At 54.6% G+C, this 20464-nt stretch overlaps 1 protein-coding gene across 1 annotated transcript in view; it reads right to left on the bottom strand.

The window, feature by feature from the left end:
- The window catches only part of st14a (ST14 transmembrane serine protease matriptase a), an 89853-nt gene that overhangs the window by 40379 nt on the left and 29010 nt on the right, over positions 1 to 20464 (bottom strand). Inside the window, exons 2-3 of the mRNA XM_031795784.1 lie at positions 10815 to 10974; positions 3576 to 3706 (exon numbers count right to left, since the gene is read on the bottom strand). Coding sequence (XP_031651644.1) covers positions 3576 to 3706; positions 10815 to 10974 — 291 coding nt within the window. The remainder of the gene's footprint in view (positions 1 to 3575; positions 3707 to 10814; positions 10975 to 20464) is intronic.

The following is a 20464-nucleotide window of genomic DNA, read 5'->3' as shown; positions in this document are numbered from 1 at the left end:
TGCTCTCCTCAGCAGGAGGAGCCTACGTGGTTGCTCTCCTCAGCAGGAGGAGCCTACGTGGTTGCTCTCCTCAGTAGGAGGAGCCTAAGTGGTTGGTATTTGTTGCTGACTGCAGTGGATAATACTAAACAATTTGTTGTGAATCAGTGATGGAAAAGTCCAGTTCTCAGGGGACTGGTTGTGACCTGCCGCCCTCCTATAATCAACTAATCATGGTTTTCAGTTAAGAATGCAACTCCAGTAGCTTAAGGTGTGTTAGCTATAGGGCTGGGGGAAAGGTGTGTTAGCTATAGGGCTGGGGGAAAGGTGTGTTAGCTATAGGGATAGGTGTGTTAGCTATAGGGATAGGTGTGTTAGCTATAGGGATAAGTGCGTTAGCTATAGGGCTGGGGGGGGGGGTGCATTAGCTATAGGGAAAGGTGCGTTAGCTATAGGGAAAGGTGCGTTAGCTATAGGGAAAGGTGCGTTAGCTATAGGGAAAGGTGCGTTAGCTATAGGGAAAGGTGTGTTAGCTATTTTGCTGGGGGAAAGGTGTGTTAGCTATAGGGAAAGGTGTGTTAGCTATAAGGAAAGGTGTGTTAGCTATAGGGAAAGGTGCGTTAGCTATAGGGCTGGGGGAAAGGTGTGTTAGCTACAGGGAAAGGTGTGTTAGCTATAGGGCTGGGGGAAAGGTGCGTTAGCTATAGGGATGGGGGAAAGGTGCGTTAGCTATAGGGCTGGGGGAAAGGTGCGTTAGCTATAGGGCTGGGGGAAAGGTGCGTTAGCTATAGGGCTGGGGGAAAGGTGTGTTAGCTATAGGGCTGGGGGAAAGGTGTGTTAGCTATAGGGCTGGGGGAAAGGTGTGTTAGCTATAGGGCTGGTGGAAAGGTGCGTTAGCTATAGGGAAAGGTGCGTTAGCTATAGGGAAAGGTGTGTTAGCTATAGGGCTGGGGGAAAGGTGTGTTAGCTGTAGGGCAGGGGGAAAGGTGTGTTAGCTATAGGGCAGGGGGAAAGGTGTGTTAGCTATAGGGCTGGGGGGGAAAGGTGCATTAACTATAGGGCTGGGGGAAAGGTGTGTTAGCTCCAGGGCTGGGGGGAAGGTGCGTTAGCTATAGGGAAAGGTGCGTTAGCTATAGGGAACGGTGTGTTAGCTATAGGGATAAGTGCGTTAGCTATAGGGCTGGGGGGGGGGGGGGGCGTTAGCTATAGGGAAAGGTGCGTTAGCTATAGGGAAAGGTGCGTTAGCTATAGGGAAAGGTGCGTTAGCTATAGGGAAAGGTGCGTTAGCTATAGGGAAAGGTGCGTTAGCTATAGGGAAAGGTGTGTTAGCTATTTTGCTGGGGGAAAGGTGTGTTAGCTATAGGGAAAGGTGTGTTAGCTATAAGTGTTAGCTCCAGGGCTGGGGGGAAGGTGCGTTAGCTATAGGGAAAGGTGCGTTAGCTATTTTGCTGGGGGAAAGGTGCGTTAGCTATAGGGAAACGTGCGTTAGCTCCAGGGCTGGGGGGAAGGTGCGTTAGCTATAGGGAAAGGTGCGTTAGCTACAGGGAAAGGTGCGTTAGCTACAGGGAAAGGTGCGTTAGCTACAGGGAAAGGTGCGTTAGCTACAGGGAAAGGTGCGTTAGCTACAGGGCTGGGGGGAAGGTGCTTTAACTACAGGGAAAGGTGCTTTAGCTACAGGGAAAGGTGCGTTAGCTACAGGGAAAGGTGCGTTAGCTACAGGGAAAGGTGCGTTAGCTACAGGGAAAGGTGCGTTAGCTACAGGGAAAGGTGCGTTAGCTACAGGGAAAGGTGCGTTAGCTACAGGGAAAGGTGCGTTAGCTACAGGGAAAGGTGCGTTAGCTACAGGGAAAGGTGCGTTAGCTACAGGGAAAGGTGCGTTAGCTACAGGGAAAGGTGCGTTAGCTACAGGGAAAGGTGCGTTAGCTACAGGGAAAGGTGCGTTAGCTACAGGGAAAGGTGTGTTAGCTATAGGGCTGGTGGGAAAGGTGTGTTAGCTATAGGGCTGGGGGAAAGGTGTGTTAGCTATAGGGCTGTGGGGGAAAGGTGTGTTAGCTATAGGGCTGGGGGGGAAAGGTGTGTTAGCTATAGGGCTGGGGGGGAAAGGTGTGTTAGCTATAGGGCTGGGGGGGAAAGGTGTGTTAGCTATAGGGCTGGGGGGGAAAGGTGTGTTAGCTATAGGGCTGGGGGGGAAAGGTGTGTTAGCTATAGGTCTGGGGGAGGAAAGGTGTGTTAGCTACAGGGCTGGGGGGGAGGTGTGTTAGCTACAGGGCTGGGGTGGAGGTGTGTTAGCTACAGGGCTGGGGGAGAAAAGGTGTGTTAGCTACACGGCTGGGGGGGAGGTGTGTTAGCTATAGGGAAAGGTGTGTTAGCTATAGGGATAGGTGTGTTAGCTATACTATAGGTGTGTTAGCTATAGGGAAAGGTGTGTTAGCTACAGGACTGGGGGGGAAAGGTGTGTTAGCTACAGGGCTGGGGGGGAAAGGTGTGTTAGCTATAGGGAAAGGTGTGTTAGCTATAGGGAAAGGTATGTTAGCTACAGGGTTGGAGGAGAAAAGTGTGTTAGCTACAGGGCTGGGGGAAAGGTGTGTTAGCTACAGGGCTGGGCGGGGGAAAGGTGTGTTAGCTACAGGGCTGGGGGGGGAAAGGTGTGTTAGCTATAGGGATAAGTGTGTTAGCTACAGGGCTGGGGGGGGAAAGGTGTGTTAGCTATAGGGATAGGTGTGTTAGCTATAGGGAAAGGTGTGTTAGCTATAGGGAAAGGTGTGTTAGCTACAGGGCTGTGGGGGGAGGTGTGTTAGCTATAGGGAAAGGTGTGTTAGCTATAGGGCTGGGGGGGAAAGGTGTGTTAGCTAGAGGGCTGGGGGAAAGGTGTGTTAGCTACAGGGCTGGGGGGAGGTGTGTTAGCTACAGGGCTGGGGGGGAGGTGTGTTAGCTACAGGGCTGGGGGGGAGGTGTGTTAACTACAGGGCTGGGGGGAGGTGTGTTAACTACAGGGCTGGGGGGGAGGTGTGTTAACTATAGGGCTGGGGGGGAGGTGTGTTAGCTACAGGGCTGGGGAGGGGGGGGGGGGAGGTGTGTTAGCTATAGGGCTGGGGGGGGAAGGTGTGTTAGCTATAGGGCTGGGGGGGAGGTGTGTTAGCTACAGGGCTGGGGGGAAAGGTGCGTTAGCTACAGGGCTGGGGGGGGAAGGTGTGTTAGCTACAGGGCTGGGGTGGAAAGGTGTGTTAGCTACAGGGCTGGGGGGGAAAGGCGTGTTAGCTACAGGGCTGGGGGGGGGGGGGTGTTAGCTACAGGGCTGGGGGGGGGGTTAGCTACAGGGCTGGGGGGGGGGGGTGTTAGCTACAGGGCTGGGGGGGGGGGGTGTTAGCTACAGGGCTGGGTGTTAGCTACAGGGCTGGGGGGGGGGGGGGGGGTGTTAGCTACAGGGCTGGGGGGGGAAAGGTGTGTTAGCTACAGGGCTGGGGGGGGGAAAGGCACCAGCACTGGAGTTGCCCATCCCTGTTCTAAATAATATGCGGTAGGATTAGTACACAGATTCCCGGTGTAGAAAGTAGCAGGCAAGACCGATTTCGGACACGGCCAAGGTTCTCTCTGACCTGTTTAACGACCTGTTCGGCCAGCGCTCTGTACTCAGTGCTGTTGGAGTTTTCATAGGTATCCTCAAACACCTGGTTGGTGATCTTCATCGACCCGCTGTACATCTTCTTGATACGCGTATCCTTACGATCTACAGGGAGTAAATCAAGAGAGACAGAGAAACAGTCATTAAGCAGCTGTTCCTAATGGTTTCAAAAATATTTATATAAAAAAATGACAAGTGGTTCTGTGGAAGGAGTAGAGCAAGGAGTGTCTCCTGACCCTGTGGCCTGATCAGGACAAACTCTGAGCCCTAGGAAAGGGCTTTATCTGGCAGAGCGGAAAGGATGTAGGGAGGGATAGTTGAAGAAATGGTTAGGGAGTGGAAGAAAGGGGAAGAAAGGGGTAGAAAGGGAAGAGAGGGGTAGAGAGGGGTAGAGAGCGGTAGAGGTATTTTTCAATGCAAAAAAAAAGCATCTTAGATGTAAAATTATATTAGATGAATTCTGACTATTTTGAGGTGCTGGCTACGTCACAAAATGGATAAATAGTACTATTGACGCTGTTTTCAAATTTTTCAAGGGATGTTATTTTAAGGGAGTATGTCGTTCGGCTAGGCGCCAGTCGAACTGGTGCATGCTGACGCCTTAAGGCCACTCCCAGTGGAAGAGAAGAAGAGGGGCAGGGCTACTTCCAGTGGAAGAGAAGAAGAGAGGGGCAGGGCTACTCCCAGTGGAAGAGAAGAAGAGAGGGGGCAGGGCTACTTCCAGTGGAAGAGAAGAAGAGGGGCAGGGCTACTTCCAGTGGAAGAGAAGAAGAGAGGGGCAGGGCTACTCCCAGTGGAAGAGAAGAAGAGAGGGGCAGGGCTACTCCCAGTGGAAGAGAAGAAGAGGGGCAGGGCTACTCCCAGTGGAAGAGAAGAAGAGAGGGGCAGGGCCACTCCCAGTGGAAGAGAAGAAGAGAGGGGGCAGGGCTACTCCCAGTGGAAGAGAAGAAGAGAGGGGCAGGGCCACTCCCAGTGGAAGAGAAGAAGAGAGGGGGCAGGGCTACTCCCAGTGGAAGAGAAGAAGAGAGGGGGCAGGGCTACTCCCAGTGGAAGAGAAGAAGAGAGGGGGCAGGGCTACTCCCAGTGGAAGAGAAGAAGAGAGGGGGCAGGGCTACTCCCAGTGGAAGAGAAGAAGAGGGGCAGGGCTACTCCCAGTGGAAGAGAAGAAGAGAGGGGGCAGGGCTACTCCCAGTGGAAGAGAAGAAGAGGGGCAGGGCTACTCCCAGTGGAAGAGAAGAAGAGAGGGGCAGGGCTACTCCCAGTGGAAAGAGAAGAAGAGGGGGCAGGGCACTCCCAGTGGAAGAGAAGAAGAGAGGGGGCAGGGCTACTCCCAGTGGAAGAGAAGAAGAGAGGGGCAGGGCTACTCCCAGTGGAAGAGAAGAAGAGAGGGGCAGGGCTACTCCCAGTGGAAGAGAAGAAGAGAGGGGGCAGGGCTACTTCCAGTGGAAGAGAAGAAGAGGGGCAGGGCTACTTCCAGTGGAAGAGAGAAGAGAGGGGCAGGGCTACTCCCAGTGGAAGAGAAGAAGAGAGGGCAGGGCTACTCCCAGTGGAAGAGAAGAAGAGAGGGCAGGGCTACTCCCAGTGGAAGAGAAGAAGAGAGGGGCAGGGCCACTCCCAGTGGAAGAGAAGAAGAGAGGGGGCAGGGCCTACTCCCAGTGGAAGAGAAGAAGAGAGGGGGCAGGGCTACTCCCAGTGGAAGAGAAGAAGAGAGGGGCAGGGCTACTCCCAGTGGAAGAGAAGAAGAGAGGGGGCAGGGCTACTCCCAGTGGAAGAGAAGAAGAGAGGGGGCAGGGCTACTCCCAGTGGAAGAGAAGAAGAGAGGGGCAGGGCTACTCCCAGTGGAAGAGAAGAAGAGAGGGGGCAGGGCTACTCCCAGTGGAAGAGAAGAAGAGAGGGGGCAGGGCTACTCCCAGTGGAAGAGAAGAAGAGAGGGGGCAGGGCTACTCCCAGTGGAAGAGAAGAAGAGAGGGGCAGGGCTACTTCCAGTGGAAGAGAAGAAGAGGGGCAGGGCTACTTCCAGTGGAAGAGAAGAAGAGAGGGGGCAGGGCTACTCCCAGTGGAAGAGAAGAAGAGAGGGGGCAGGGCTACTCCCAGTGGAAGAGAAGAAGAGAGGGGGCAGGGCTACTCCCAGTGGAAGAGAAGAAGAGAGGGGGCAGGGCTACTCCCAGTGGAAGAGAAGAAGAGAGGGGGCAGGGCTACTTCCAGTGGAAGAGAAGAAGAGAGGGGGCAGGGCTACTCCCAGTGGAAGAGAAGAAGAGAGGGGGCAGGGCTACTTCCAGTGGAAGAGAAGAAGAGAGGGGGCAGGGCTACTCCCAGTGGAAGAGAAGAAGAGAGGGGGCAGGGCTACTCCAGTGGAAGAGAAGAAGAGAGGGGGCAGGGCTACTCCCAGTGGAAGAGAAGAAGAGAGGGGGCAGGGCTACTCCCAGTGGAAGAGAAGAAGAGAGGGGCAGGGCTACTCCCAGTGGAAGAGAAGAAGAGAGGGGGCAGGGCTACTCCCAGTGGAAGAGAAGAAGAGAGGGGGCAGGGCTACTCCCAGTGGAAGAGAAGAAGAGAGGGGGCAGGGCTACTCCCAGTGGAAGAGAAGAAGAGAGGGGGCAGGGCTACTCCCAGTGGAAGAGAAGAAGAGAGGGGGCAGGGCTACTCCCAGTGGAAGAGAAGAAGAGAGGGGCAGGGCTACTCCCAGTGGAAGAGAAGAAGAGAGGGGGCAGGGCTACTCCCAGTGGAAGAGAAGAAGAGAGGGGCAGGGCTACTCCCAGTGGAAGAGAAGAAGAGAGGGGGCAGGGCTACTCCCAGTGGAAGAGAAGAAGAGAGGGGCAGGGCTACTCCCAGTGGAAGAGAAGAAGAGGGGCAGGGCTACTCCCAGTGGAAGAGAAGAAGAGAGGGGGCAGGGCTACTCCCAGTGGAAGAGAAGAAGAGAGGGGCAGGGCCACTCCCAGTGGAAGAGAAGAAGAGAGGGGGCAGGGCTACTCCCAGTGGAAGAGAAGAAGAGAGGGGGCAGGGCTACTCCCAGTGGAAGAGAAGAAGAGGGGCAGGGCTACTCCCAGTGGAAGAGAAGAAGAGAGGGGGCAGGGCTACTCCCAGTGGAAGAGAAGAAGAGAGGGGGCAGGGCAACTCCCAGTGAAAGAAATTCACTAAATTCCAAGATGGCGTAGCAGTGTAGACGTGTTTTGCTCGTCCTCTCGTGTACTTTGGTATTTTTTTTGTATATATTTCAAATCTCTTATCCATTTTAGTTAAATTATACCTTCCGGTAACCTGCCTCACCCAATGTGATACGGAACCGCTATTATTTTTTATTTCTAGACCTTATAGCCAGAACCACCTAGCCATCAGAAGCTAACCAGCTAATTAGCTACAAGCTATTTAGTCATTGTTAGCCACTGCTAGCGGCCTTTACCTTCTGCACAGATACCAGCCCTTTTTTGTGTGTTTTTTAGCCTGGATAATACTCACCAGTAACGGACTGTCTCTCCACTACAACGCCGGTTTCCTGACGTAATCCCTGGACCATTACTCCTGATCTTCACAGCTAGCTAGCACCCACTGAGTTACCCAGAACCGAAGCTATCTCTGAGGCCCACCTCCCGGCCTACTCAGTTGTTCACCCGGACTCCACCCAAACACGGCTAGAATCCACCGGATCACCGCTGCTACCGGGTGGCTAGAAAACGAAACTACTACAACACCTCTTTCGCCATCTGGCTTGGATCCTTAGTCGACACGGCGCCCCGCCGCACCACCACGACTGGTCTGCCGACGAATACTCCATCCACTGTGCCTTCAACCGGCCTCCGTCGGAGCAGACGCTTCTACTAGGCCCGGGCTACTAACGTCAAACTCCGTGTTGCCCGCGTGCTAGCATAGTAGCGACGGCTTCCCTGTTCCATCTATTGCTTCCCTGTTCCATCCCCCTGGACCCTATGATCACTTGGCTCCATAGCTGATGCCTTCTGGACTGTCCATTAATCACGGTACTCCATTCTGTTGATTTTTTTGGTTTATCTGTCGGCCCCAGCCGCGAACTCAGACCCTGTGTGTAGTTAACCGACCCTCTGGCCCATTCATCGCCATTTTAACTGTTGTTGTTTTAGTTGATTAGCTGTTGTTGTCTCACCCGTTGTTGTCTAAGCTAGCTCTCCAAATCAACACCTGTGATTACTTTATGCCTCGCTGTATGTCTCTCTCATATGTCAATATACTGTTGTTTAGGTTATTTATCATTGTTTTAGTTTACAATGGAGCCCCTAGTTCCACTCTTCATACCCCTGATACCTCCTTTGTCCCACCTCCCACACATGCGGTGACCTCACCCATTACAACCAGCATGTCCAGAGATGCAACCTTATTATAGCTCTGATACCTCCTTTGTCCCACCTCCCACACATGCGGTGACCTCACCCATTACAACCAGCATGTCCAGAGATGCAACCTTATTATAGCTCTGATACCTCCTTTGTTACCCATTTAACATTTTATTTTACCTTTCAGTTAAGAACAAATTCTTATTTTCAATGACGGCCTAGGAACAGTGGGTTAACTGCCTGTTCAGGGGCAGAACGACAGATTTGTACCTTGTCAGCTCGGGGATTCGTACTTGCAACCTACTAGTCCAACGCTCTAACCACTAGGCTACCCTGCTGCCCCATTATAACCAGCTTATCCAGAGATACAACGTCTCTTATCACTCAGTGCCTGGGCTTACCTCCGCTGTACCCGCACCCCACCATACCCGTCTGCACATTATGCCCTGAATCTATTCTACTACGCCCAGAAATCTGCTTCTTTTATTCTTTGTCCCCAACGCTCTAGGCGAACAGTTTTGATAGCCTTTAGCCGTACCCTCATCCTACTCCTCCTCTGTTCCTCGGGTGATGTGGAGGTAAACCCAGGCCCTGCGTGCCCCCAGGCATTTGTTGACTTCTGTGATCAAAAAAGCCTTGGTTTCATCCATGTCAACATCAGAAGCCTCCTCCCTAAGTTTGTTTTACTCACTGCTTTAGCACACTCCGCCAACCCTGATGTCCTTGCCGTGTCTGAATCCTGGCTTAGGAAGGCCACCAACAATTCTGAGATTTCCATACCCAACTACAACATTTTCCGTCAAGATAGAACTGCCAAAGGGGGAGGAGTTGCAATCTACTGCAGAGATAGCCTGCAAAGTTCTGTCATATTTTCCAGGTCTATACCCAAACAGTTTAAACTTCTAATTAAAAAAATTTACCTCTTCAGAAATAAGTCTCTCACTGTTGCCGCCTGCTATCGACCCCCCCTCCGCTCCCAGCTGGACACCATTTGTGAATTGATCGCCCCCCATTTAGCTTTAGAGTTCATTCTGTTAAGTGACCTAAACTGGGATATGCTTAACACCCCGGCAGTCCTACAATCTAAGCTAGATGCCTTCAATCTCACACAAATCATCAAGGAACCCACCAGGTACAACCCTAAATCCGTAAACATGGGCACCCTTATAGACATTATCCTGACCAACTTGCCCTCCAAATACACCTCCGCAGTTTTCAATCAGGATCTCAGCGATCACTGCCTCATTGCCTGTATCCGCTACGAGTCCGCGGTCGAACGACCACCCCTCATCACTATCAAACGCTCCCTAAAACACTTCTGCAAGCAGGCCTTTCTAATCGACCTGACCCGGGTAACCTGGAAGGACATTGACTTCATCCCGTCAGTAGAGGATGCCTGGTCATTCTTTAAAAGTAATTTCCTCACCATCTTAGATAAGCATGCCCAGTTCAAAAAATGCAGAACTAAGAACAGATATAGCCCTTGGTTCACTCCAGACCTGACTGCCCTTGACCAGTACTAAAATATCCTGTGGTGGACTGCAATAGCATCAAATAGTCCCCGCGATATGCAACTGCTCAGGGAAGTCAGGAACCAATACAAGCAGTCAGTTAGGAAAGCAAAGGCTTTTTTCAAACAGAAATTCGCAATCTGTAGCTTTAACTCCAAAGTTTTGGGACAGTGTAAATTCCATGGAGAACAAGAGCACCCCCTCCCAGCTGCCCACTGCACTGAGGCTAGGAAACACTGTCCCCACTGATAAATCCACTATAATTGAGAATTTCAATAAGCATTTTTCTACGGCTGGCCATGCTTTCCACCTGGCTACCCCTACCCTGGTCAACAGCACTGCAACCCCCACAGCAACTTGCCCAAGCCTTCCCCATTTCTCCTTCTCCCAAATCCAGTCAGCTGATGTTCTGAAAGAGCTGCAAAACCTGGACCCGTACAAATCAGCTGGGCTAGACAATCTGGACCCTCTCTTTCTGAAACTATCTGCCGCCATTGTCGCAACCCCTATTACCAGCATGTTCAACCTCTTTCGTATCGTCTGAGATCCCTAAAGATTGGAAAGCTGCCGCGGTCATCCCCCTCTCAAAGGGGGTGACAACCTAGACCCAAACTGTTACAGACCTGTATCCATCCTGCCCTGCCTATCTAAAGTCTTCGAAAGCCAAGTTAATAAACAGATCACTGACCATTTCGAAACCCACTGTACCTTCTCCGCTGTGCAATCCGGTTTCCGGATGCACCTCAGCCACGGGTGCACCTCAGCCACGCTCAAGGTCCTAAACGATATCATAACCGCCATTGATAAAAGACAGTACTGTGCAGTCGTCTTCATCGACATGGCCAAGGCTTTCGACACTGTCAATCACCACATTCTTATCGGCAGACTCAATAGCTTTGTTTCTCTAATGACTGCCTCGCCTGGTTCACCAACTACTTTGCAGACAGAGTTCAGTGTGTCAAATTGCAGGGAATGTTGTCCGAACCTTGGCAGTGTCTATGGGGGCACCACAGGGTTCAATTCTCGGGCCGACTCTTTTCTCTGTATATATATCAATGACGTCGCTCTTGCTGCAGGAGACAAGAAGAGAGGGGACAGGGCTACTCCCAGTGGAAGAGAAGAAGAGAGGGGGCAGGGCTATTCCCATTGGAAGAGAAGAAGAGAGGGGGCAGGGCTATTCCCATTGGAAGAGAAGAAGAGAGGGGACAGGGCTACTCCCAGTGGAAGAGAAGAAGAGAGGGGGCAGGGCTACTCCCATTGGAAGAGAAGAAGAGGGGGCAGGGCTACTTCCAGTGGAAGAGAAGAAGAGAGGGGGCAGGGCTACTCCCATTGGAAGAGAAGAAGAGAGGGGGCAGGGCTACTTCCAGTGGAAGAGAAGAAGAGAGGGGCAGGGCTACTCACAGTGGAAGTGCCAGACCAGTAGGCCGGTCATAAGGGCGATGACAGCAGCGAAGATAACGATGCCGATCACAGCCCCGACTCTCCCTGGTCCTTTCTTCTTCTCTAACTTCTTACCGTCAGCTGCTGGGAGGAACGTCACATCCTGGTCCCAGTCAATGTCCTGAGAGAGAGGGGGACGTAAGAAACTGTCACACCGACAAGATGCCATGTAGATATTAGGAATACACAACCGTCTTTAATCTGAGACCTGGAAACCAATCTTATACGTTTGACAGCCTTGAGCTGTATAAAATGTTTTAAAAAAATACACCGACACACTGGTGAGGCTCTACACCGACACACTGGTGAGGCTCTACACCGACACACTGGTGAGGCTCTACACTGGTGAGGCTCTATACCGATACACCGGTGAGGCTCTACACCGGTGAGGCTCTACACCGGTGAGGCTCTACACCGGTGAGGCTCTACACCGACACACTGGTGAGGCTCTGTACCGACACACTGGTGAGGCTCTACACCGGTGAGGCTCTACACCGGTGAGACTCTGTACCGACACACTGGTGAGGCTCTGTACCGACACACTGGTGAGGCTCTGTACCGACACACTGGTGAGGCTCTAGACCAAAACACTGGTGAGGCTCTAGACCAAAACACTGGTGAGGCTCTAGACCAAAACACTGGTGAGGCTCTAGACCGAAACACTGGTGAGGCTCTAGACCGAAACACTGGTGAGGCTCTACACTGACACACTGGTGAGGCTCTACACCGACACACTGGTGAGGCTCTACACTGACACACTGGTGAGGCTCTACACTGACACACTGGTGAGGCTCTACACCGACACACTGGTGAGGCTCTAGACGGACACACTGGTGAGGCTCTAGACGGACACACTGGTGAGGCTCTAGACGGACACACTGGTGAGGCTCTAGACGGACACACTGGTGAGGCTCTAGACGGACACACTGGTGAAGCTCTACACCGACACACTGGTGAGGCTCTTTACCGACACACTGGTGAGGCTCTCCCCCGAAACACTGGTGAGGCTCTACACCGACACACTGGTGAGGCTCTACACCGACACACTGGTGAGGCTCTACACCGACACACTGGTGAGGCTCTACACCGACACACTGGTGAGGCTCTACACCGACACACTGGTGAGGCTCTACACCGACACACTGGTGAGGCTCTACACCGACACACTGGTGAGGCCCTACACTGGTGAGGCCCTACACTGGTGAGGCTCTATACCGATACACTGGTGAGGCTCTACACCGGTGAGGCTCTACACCGACACACTGGTGAGGCTCTGTACCGACACACTGGTGAGGCTCCACACCGGTGAGGCTCTACACCGACACACTGGTGAGGCTCTGTACCGACACACTGGTGAGGCTCTACACTGGTGAGGCTCTACACCGACACACTGGTGAGGCTCTATACCGACACACTGGTGAGGCTCTAGACCAAAACACTGGTGAGGCTCTAGACCAAAACACTGGTGAGGCTCTATACCGACACACTGGTGAGGCTCTGTACCGACACACTGGTGAGGCTCTGTACCGACACACTGGTGAGGCTCTGTACTGACACACTGGTGAGGCTCTATGCTGCTGAGGCTCTATACCGACACACTGGTGAGGCTCTATGCTGCTGAGGCTCTATACCGACACACTGGTGAAGCTCTAGACCAAAACACTGGTGAGGCTCTACACTGGTGAGGCTCTACGCCGACACGCTGGTGAGATTCTACACCGACACACTGGTGAGGCTCTACACCGACACACTGGTGAGGCGCTACACCGACACACTGGTGAGGCTCTACACCGACACACTGGTGAGGCTCTACACCGACACACTGGTGAGGCTCTACACTGCTGAGGCTCTACACCGACACACCGGTGAGGCTCTACACCGACACACTGGCGAGGCTCTACACTGGTGAGGCTCTACACTGGTGAGGCTCTATACCGAAACACTGGTGAGGCTCTATGCTGCTGAGGCTCTACACCGACACACTGGTGAGGCTCTATGCTGCTGAGGCTCTACGCCGACACACTGGCGAGGCTCTATGCTGCTGAGGCTCTACGCCGACACACTGGTGAGGCTCTATGCTGCTGAGGCTCTACGCCGACACACTGGTGAGGCTCTATGCTGCTGAGGCTCTACGCCGACACACTGGTGAGGCTCTATGCTGCTGAGGCTCTACGCCGACACACTGGTGAGGCTCTATGCTGCTGAGGCTCTACGCCGACACACTGGTGAGGCTCTACGCTGCTGAGGCTCTATACCGACACACTGGCGAGGCTCTATACCGACACACTGGCAAGGCTCTAGACCGACACACTGGTGAGGCTCTAGACGGACACACTGGTGAGGCTCTACACTGGTGAGGCTCTACACTGGTGAGGCTCTACACTGGTGAGGCTCTACACCGACACACTGGTGAGGCTCTACACTGCTGAGGCTCTATACCGACACACTGGTGAGGCTCTATGCTGCAGAGGCTCTACACCGACACACTGGTGAGGCTCTATGCTGCTGAGGCTCTACGCTGACACACTGGTGAGGCTCTATACCGACACACTGGTGAGGCTCTTTACCGGCACACTGGTGAGGCTCTACACTGGTGAGGCTCTTTACCGACACACTGGTGAGGCTCTACACTGGTGAGGCTCTACACCGGTGAGGCTCTGTACCGACACACTGGTGAGGCTCTACACTGGTGAGGCTCTATACCGACACACTGGTGAGGCTCTATGCTGCTGAGGCTCTACGCCGACACACTGGTGAGGCTCTATACCGACACACTGGTGAGGCTCTAGACAGACACACTGGTGAGGCTCTACACTGGTGAGGCTCTTTACCGACACACTGGTGAGGCTCTCCCCCGAAACACTGGTGAGGCTCTACACCGACACACTGGTGAGGCTCTACACTGGTGAGACTCTACACTGGTGAGGCTCTCCACCGACACACTGGTGAGGCTCTACACCGACACACTGGTGAGGCTCTACGCTGCTGAGGCTCTATACCGACACACTGGTGAGGCTCTATGCTGCTGAGGCTCTACGCCGACACACTGGTGAGGCTCTATGCTGCTGAGGCTCTACGCCGACACACTGGTGAGGCTCTATACCAACACACTGGTGAGGCTCTATACCGACACACTGGTGAGGCTCTAGACAGACACACTGGTGAGGCTCTAGACAGACACACTGGTGAGGCTCTAGACAGACACACTGGTGAGGCTCTAGACAGACACACTGGTGAGGCTCTAGACAGACACACTGGTGAGGCTCTAGACAGACACACTGGTGAGGCTCTAGACAGACACACTGGTGAGGCTCTAGACAGACACACTGGTGAGGCTCTTTACCGACACACTGGTGAGGCTCTCCCCCGAAACACTGGTGAGGCTCTACACTGGTGAGGCTCTTTACCGACACACTGGTGAGGCTCTACACTGGTGAGGCTCTACACTGGTGAGGCTCTATACCGATACACTGGTGAGGCTCTACACTGGTGAGGCTCTACACTGGTGAGGCTCTGTACCGACACACTGGTGAGGCTCTACACTGGTGAGGCTCTATACCGACACACTGGCGAGGCTCTATGCTGCTGAGACTCTACGCCGACACACTGGTGAGGCTCTATACCGACACACTGGTGAGGCTCTACACCGACACACTGGTGAGGCTCTTTACCGACACACTGGTGAGGCTCTACACCGACACACTGGTGAGGCTCTACACCGACACACTGGTGAGGCTCTACACCGACACACTGGTGAGGCTCTACACCGACACACTGGTGAGGCTCTACACTGGTGAGGCTCTACACTGGTGAGGCTCTACACTGGTGAGGCTCTATACCGATACACTGGTGAGGCTCTACACCGGTGAGGCTCTACACCGACACACTGGTGAGGCTCTGTACCGACACACTGGTGAGGCTCTACACTGGTGAGGCTCTGTACCGACACACTGGTGAGGCTCTGTACCGACACACTGGTGAGGCTCTATACCGACACACTGGTGAGGCTCTATACCGACACACTGGTGAGGCTCTATACCGACACACTGGTAAGGCTCTAGACCAAAACACTGGTGAGGCTCTAGACCAAAACACTGGTGAGGCTCTAGACCAAAACACTGGTGAGGCTCTAGACCAAAACACTGGTGAGGCTCTACACCGACACACTGGTGAGGCTCTAGACAGACACACTGGTGAGGCTCTAGACAGACACACTGGTGAGGCTCTAGACGGACACACTGGTGAGGCTCTAGACGGACACACTGGTGAGGCTCTAGACGGACACACTGGTGAGGCTCTAGACGGACACACTGGTGAGGCTCTAGACGGACACACTGGTGAAGCTCTACACCGACACACTGGTGAGGCTCTACACCGACACACTGGTGAGGCTCTTTACCGACACACTGGTGAGGCTCTACACCGACACACTGGTGAGGCTCTGTACCGACACACTGGTGAGGCTCTACACTGGTGAGGCTCTACACCGACACACTGGTGAGGCTCTACACCGACACACTGGTGAGGCTCTAGACCAAAACACTGGTGAGGCTCTAGACCAAAACACTGGTGAGGCTCTATACCGACACACTGGTGAGGCTCTGTACCGACACACTGGTGAGGCTCTGTACTGACACACTGGTGAGGCTCTATGCTGCTGAGGCTCTATACCGACACACTGGTGAGGCTCTATGCTGCTGAGGCTCTATACCGACACACTGGTGAAGCTCTAGACCAAAACACTGGTGAGGCTCTACACTGGTGAGGCTCTATGCTGCTGAGGCTCTACGCCGACACGCTGGTGAGATTCTACACCGACACACTGGTGAGGCTCTACACCGACACACTGGTGAGGCTCTACACCGACACACTGGTGAGGCTCTACACTGCTGAGGCTCTACGCCGACACACCGGTGAGGCTCTACACCGACACACCGGTGAGGCTCTACACCGACACACCGGTGAGGCTCTATGCCGACACACTGGCGAGGCTCTACACTGGTGAGGCTCTACGCTGCTGAGGCTCTATGCTGCTGAGGCTCTATGCTGCTGAGGCTCTACGCCGACACACTGGTGAGGCTCTATGCTGCTGAGGCTCTACGCCGACACACTGGTGAGGCTCTATGCTGCTGAGGCTCTACGCCGACACACTGGTGAGGCTCTATGCTGCTGAGGCTCTACGCCGACACACTGGCGAGGCTCTACACTGGTGAGGCTCTACGCCGACACACTGGTGAGGCTCTATGCTGCTGAGGCTCTACGCCGACACACTGGTGAGGCTCTATGCTGCTGAGGCTCTACACCGACACACTGGTGAGGCTCTACACCGACACACTGGTGAGGCTCTAGACCAAAACACTGGTGAGGCTCTAGACCAAAACACTGGTGAGGCTCTATACCGACACACTGGTGAGGCTCTGTACCGACACACTGGTGAGGCTCTGTACTGACACACTGGTGAGGCTCTATGCTGCTGAGGCTCTATACCGACACACTGGTGAGGCTCTATGCTGCTGAGGCTCTATACCGACACACTGGTGAAGCTCTAGACCAAAACACTGGTGAGGCTCTACACTGGTGAGGCTCTATGCTGCTGAGGCTCTACGCCGACACGCTGGTGAGATTCTACACCGACACACTGGTGAGGCTCTACACCGACACACTGGTGAGGCTCTACACCGACACACTGGTGAGGCTCTACACTGACACACTGGTGAGGCTCTACACTGCTGAGGCTCTACGCCGACACACCGGTGAGGCTCTACACCGACACACCGGTGAGGCTCTACACCGACACACCGGTGAGGCTCTATGCCGACACACTGGCGAGGCTCTACACTGGTGAGGCTCTACACTGGTGAGGCTCTACACTGGTGAGGCTCTATGCTGCTGAGGCTCTACGCCGACACACTGGTGAGGCTCTATGCTGCTGAGGCTCTACGCCGACACACTGGTGAGGCTCTATGCTGCTGAGGCTCTACGCCGACACACTGGTGAGGCTCTATGTGGCTGAGGCTCTACGCCGACACACTGGTGAGGCTTGACGCTGCTGAGGCTCTATACCGACACACTGGCGAGGCTCTATACCGACACACTGGCGAGGCTCTATACCGACACACTGGCGAGGCTCTAGACCGACACACTGGTGAGGCTCTAGACCGACACACTGGTGAGGCTCTAGACCGACACACTGGTGAGGCTCTAGACCTACACACTGGTGAGGCTCTACACACTGGTGAGGCTCTTTACCGACACACTGGTGAGGCTCTCCCCCGAAACACTGGTGAGGCTCTACACCGACACACTGGTGAGGCTCTACACCGACACACTGGTGAGGCTCTACACTGGTGAGGCTCTACACTGGTGAGGCTCTACACCGACACACTGGTGAGGCTCTATGCTGCAGAGGCTCTATACCGACACACTGGTGAAGCTCTAGACCAAAACACTGGTGAGGCTCTACACTGGTGAGGCTCTATGCTGCTGAGGCTCTACACCGACACACTGGTGAGGCTCTACACCGACACACTGGTGAGGCTCTACACCGACACACTGGTGAGGCTCTACACCGACACACTGGTGAGGCTCTACACCGACACACTGGTGAGGCTCTACACTGCTGAGGCTCTACGCCGACACACTGGTGAGGCTCTACACCGACACACCGGTGAGGCTCTATGCCGACACACTGGCGAGGCTCTACACTGGTGAGGCTCTACACTGGTGAGGCTCTACACTGGTGAGGCTCTATGCTGCTGAGGCTCTACGCCGACACACTGGTGAGGCTCTATGCTGCTGAGGCTCTACGCCGACACACTGGTGAGGCTCTACGCCGACACACTGGTGAGGCTCTATGCTGCTGAGGCTCTACACCGACACACTGGTGAGGCTCTACACTGGTGAGGCTCTACACTGGTGAGGCTCTACACCGACACACTGGTGAGGCTCTATGCTGCAGAGGCTCTACGCCGACACACTGGTGAGGCTCTATGCTGCTGAGGCTCTACGCCGACACACTGGTGAGGCTCTATACAGACACACTGGTGAGGCTCTAGACAGACACACTGGTGAGGCTCTTTACCGGCACACTGGTGAGGCTCTACACTGGTGAGGCTCTTTACCGACACACTGGTGAGGCTCTACACTGGTGAGGCTCTACACTGGTGAGGCTCTACACCGGTGAGGCTCTGTACCGACACACTGGTGAGGCTCTGTACCGACACACTGGTGAGGCTCTACACTGGTGAGGCTCTATACCGACGCACTGGCGAGGCTCTATGCTGCTGAGACTCTAGACCGACACACTGGTAAGGCTCTATACCGACACACTGGTGAGGCTCTAGACCGACACACTGGTGAGGCTCTACACTGGTGAGGCTCTACACTGGTGAGGCTCTAGACCGACACACTGGTGAGGCTCTACACTGGTGAGGCTCTAGACCGACACACTGGTGAGGCTCTACACTGGTGAGGCTCTAGACCGACACACTGGTGAGGCTCTACACTGGTGAGGCTCTAGACCGACACACTGGCGAGGCTCTACACTGGTGAGGCTCTAGACCGACACACTGGCGAGGCTCTACACTGGTGAGGCTCTAGACCGACACACTGGCGAGGCTCTACACTGGTGAGGCTCTAGACCGACACACTGGCGAGGCTCTATGCCGACACACTGGCGAGGCTCTACACTGGTGAGGCTCTACACCGACACACCGGTGAGGCTCTACACCGGTGAGGCTCAACACTGGTGAGGCTCAACACTGGTGAGGCTCTACACCGACACACTGGTGAGGCTCTACACCGACACACTGGTGAGGCTCTACGCTGCTGAGGCTCTATACCAACACACTGGTGAGGCTCTATGCTGCTGAGGCTCTACGCCGACACACTGGTGAGGCTCTATGCTGCTGAGGCTCTACGCCGACACACTGGTGAGGCTCTATGCTGCTGAGGCTCTACGCCGACACACTGGTGAGGCTCTATACCGACACACTGGTGAGGCTTTACACTGGTGAGGCTCTTTACCGACACACTGGTGAGGCTCTACACTGGTGAGGCTCTACACTGGTGAGGCTCTATACCGATACACTGGTGAGGCTCTACACTGGTGAGGCTCTACACCGGTGAGGCTCTGTACCGACACACTGGTGAGGCTCTACACTGATGAGGCTCTAGACCGACACACTGGTGAGGCTCTACACTGGTGAGGCTCTAGACCGACACACTGGTGAGGCTCTAGACTGACACACTGGTGAGGCTCTAGACCGACACACTGGTGAGGCTCTAGACCGACACACTGGTGAGGCTCTACGCCGACACACTGGCGAGGCTCTACGCCGACACACTGGTGAGGCTCTACGCCGACACACTGGTGAGGCTCTAGACCGACACACTGGCGAGGCTCTAGACCGACACACTGGCGAGGCTCTATGCTGCTGAGACTCTAGACCGACACACTGGTGAGGCTCTACACTGGTGAGGCTCTAGACCGACACACTGGTGAGGCTCTACACTGGTGAGGCTCTACACTGGTGAGGCTCTAGACCGACACACTGGTGAGGCTCTACACTGGTGAGGCTCCAGACCGACACACTGGTGAGGCTCTACACTGGTGAGGCTCTAGACCGACACACTGGTGAGGCTCTAGACTGACACACTGGTGAGGCTCTAGACCGACACACTGGCGAGGCTCTACGCCGACACACTGGTGAGGCTCTAGACCGACACACTGGCGAGGCTCTATGCTGCTGAGACTCTAGACCGACACACTGGTGAGGCTCTACACTGGTGAGGCTCTAGACCGACACACTGGTGAGGCTCTACACTGGTGAGGCTCTAGACCGACACACTGGTGAGGCTCTACACTGGTGAGGCTCTAGACCGACACACTGGTGAGGCTCTCCCCCGAAACACTGGTGAGGCTCTACACCGACACACTGGTGAGGCTCTACACTGGTGAGGCTCTACACCGACACACTGGTGAGGCTCTACACTGGTGAGGCTCTACACCGACACACTGGTGAGGCTCTATGCTGCAGAGGCTCTATACCGACACACTGGTGAAGCTCTAGACCAAAACACTGGTGAGGCTCTACACTGGTGAGGCTCTATGCTGCTGAGGCTCTACACCGACACACTGGTGAGGCTCTACACCGACACACTGGTGAGGCTCTACACCGACACACTGGTGAGGCTCTACACCGACACACTGGTGAGGCTCTACACCGACACACTGGTGAGGCTCTACACTGCTGAGGCTCTACGCCGACACACTGGTGAGGCTCTACACCGACACACCGGTGAGGCTCTATGCCGACACACTGGCGAGGCTCTACACTGGTGAGGCTCTACACTGGTGAGGCTCTACACTGGTGAGGCTCTATGCTGCTGAGGCTCTACGCCGACACACTGGTGAAGCTCTATGCTGCTGAGGCTCTACGCCGACACACTGGTGAGGCTCTATGCTGCTGAGGCTCTACACCGACACACTGGTGAGGCTCTACACTGGTGAGGCTCTACACTGGTGAGGCTCTACACCGACACACTGGTGAGGCTCTATGCTGCAGAGGCTCTACGCCGACACACTGGTGAGGCTCTATGCTGCTGAGGCT

Source organism: Oncorhynchus kisutch, linkage group LG18 (assembly GCF_002021735.2).
Source record: "Oncorhynchus kisutch isolate 150728-3 linkage group LG18, Okis_V2, whole genome shotgun sequence".
Classification (NCBI taxonomy): domain Eukaryota; kingdom Metazoa; phylum Chordata; class Actinopteri; order Salmoniformes; family Salmonidae; genus Oncorhynchus; species Oncorhynchus kisutch.
The sequence above is the reverse complement of the archived record's forward strand: the minus strand, read 5'-3'. Positions and strand labels throughout refer to the sequence as shown.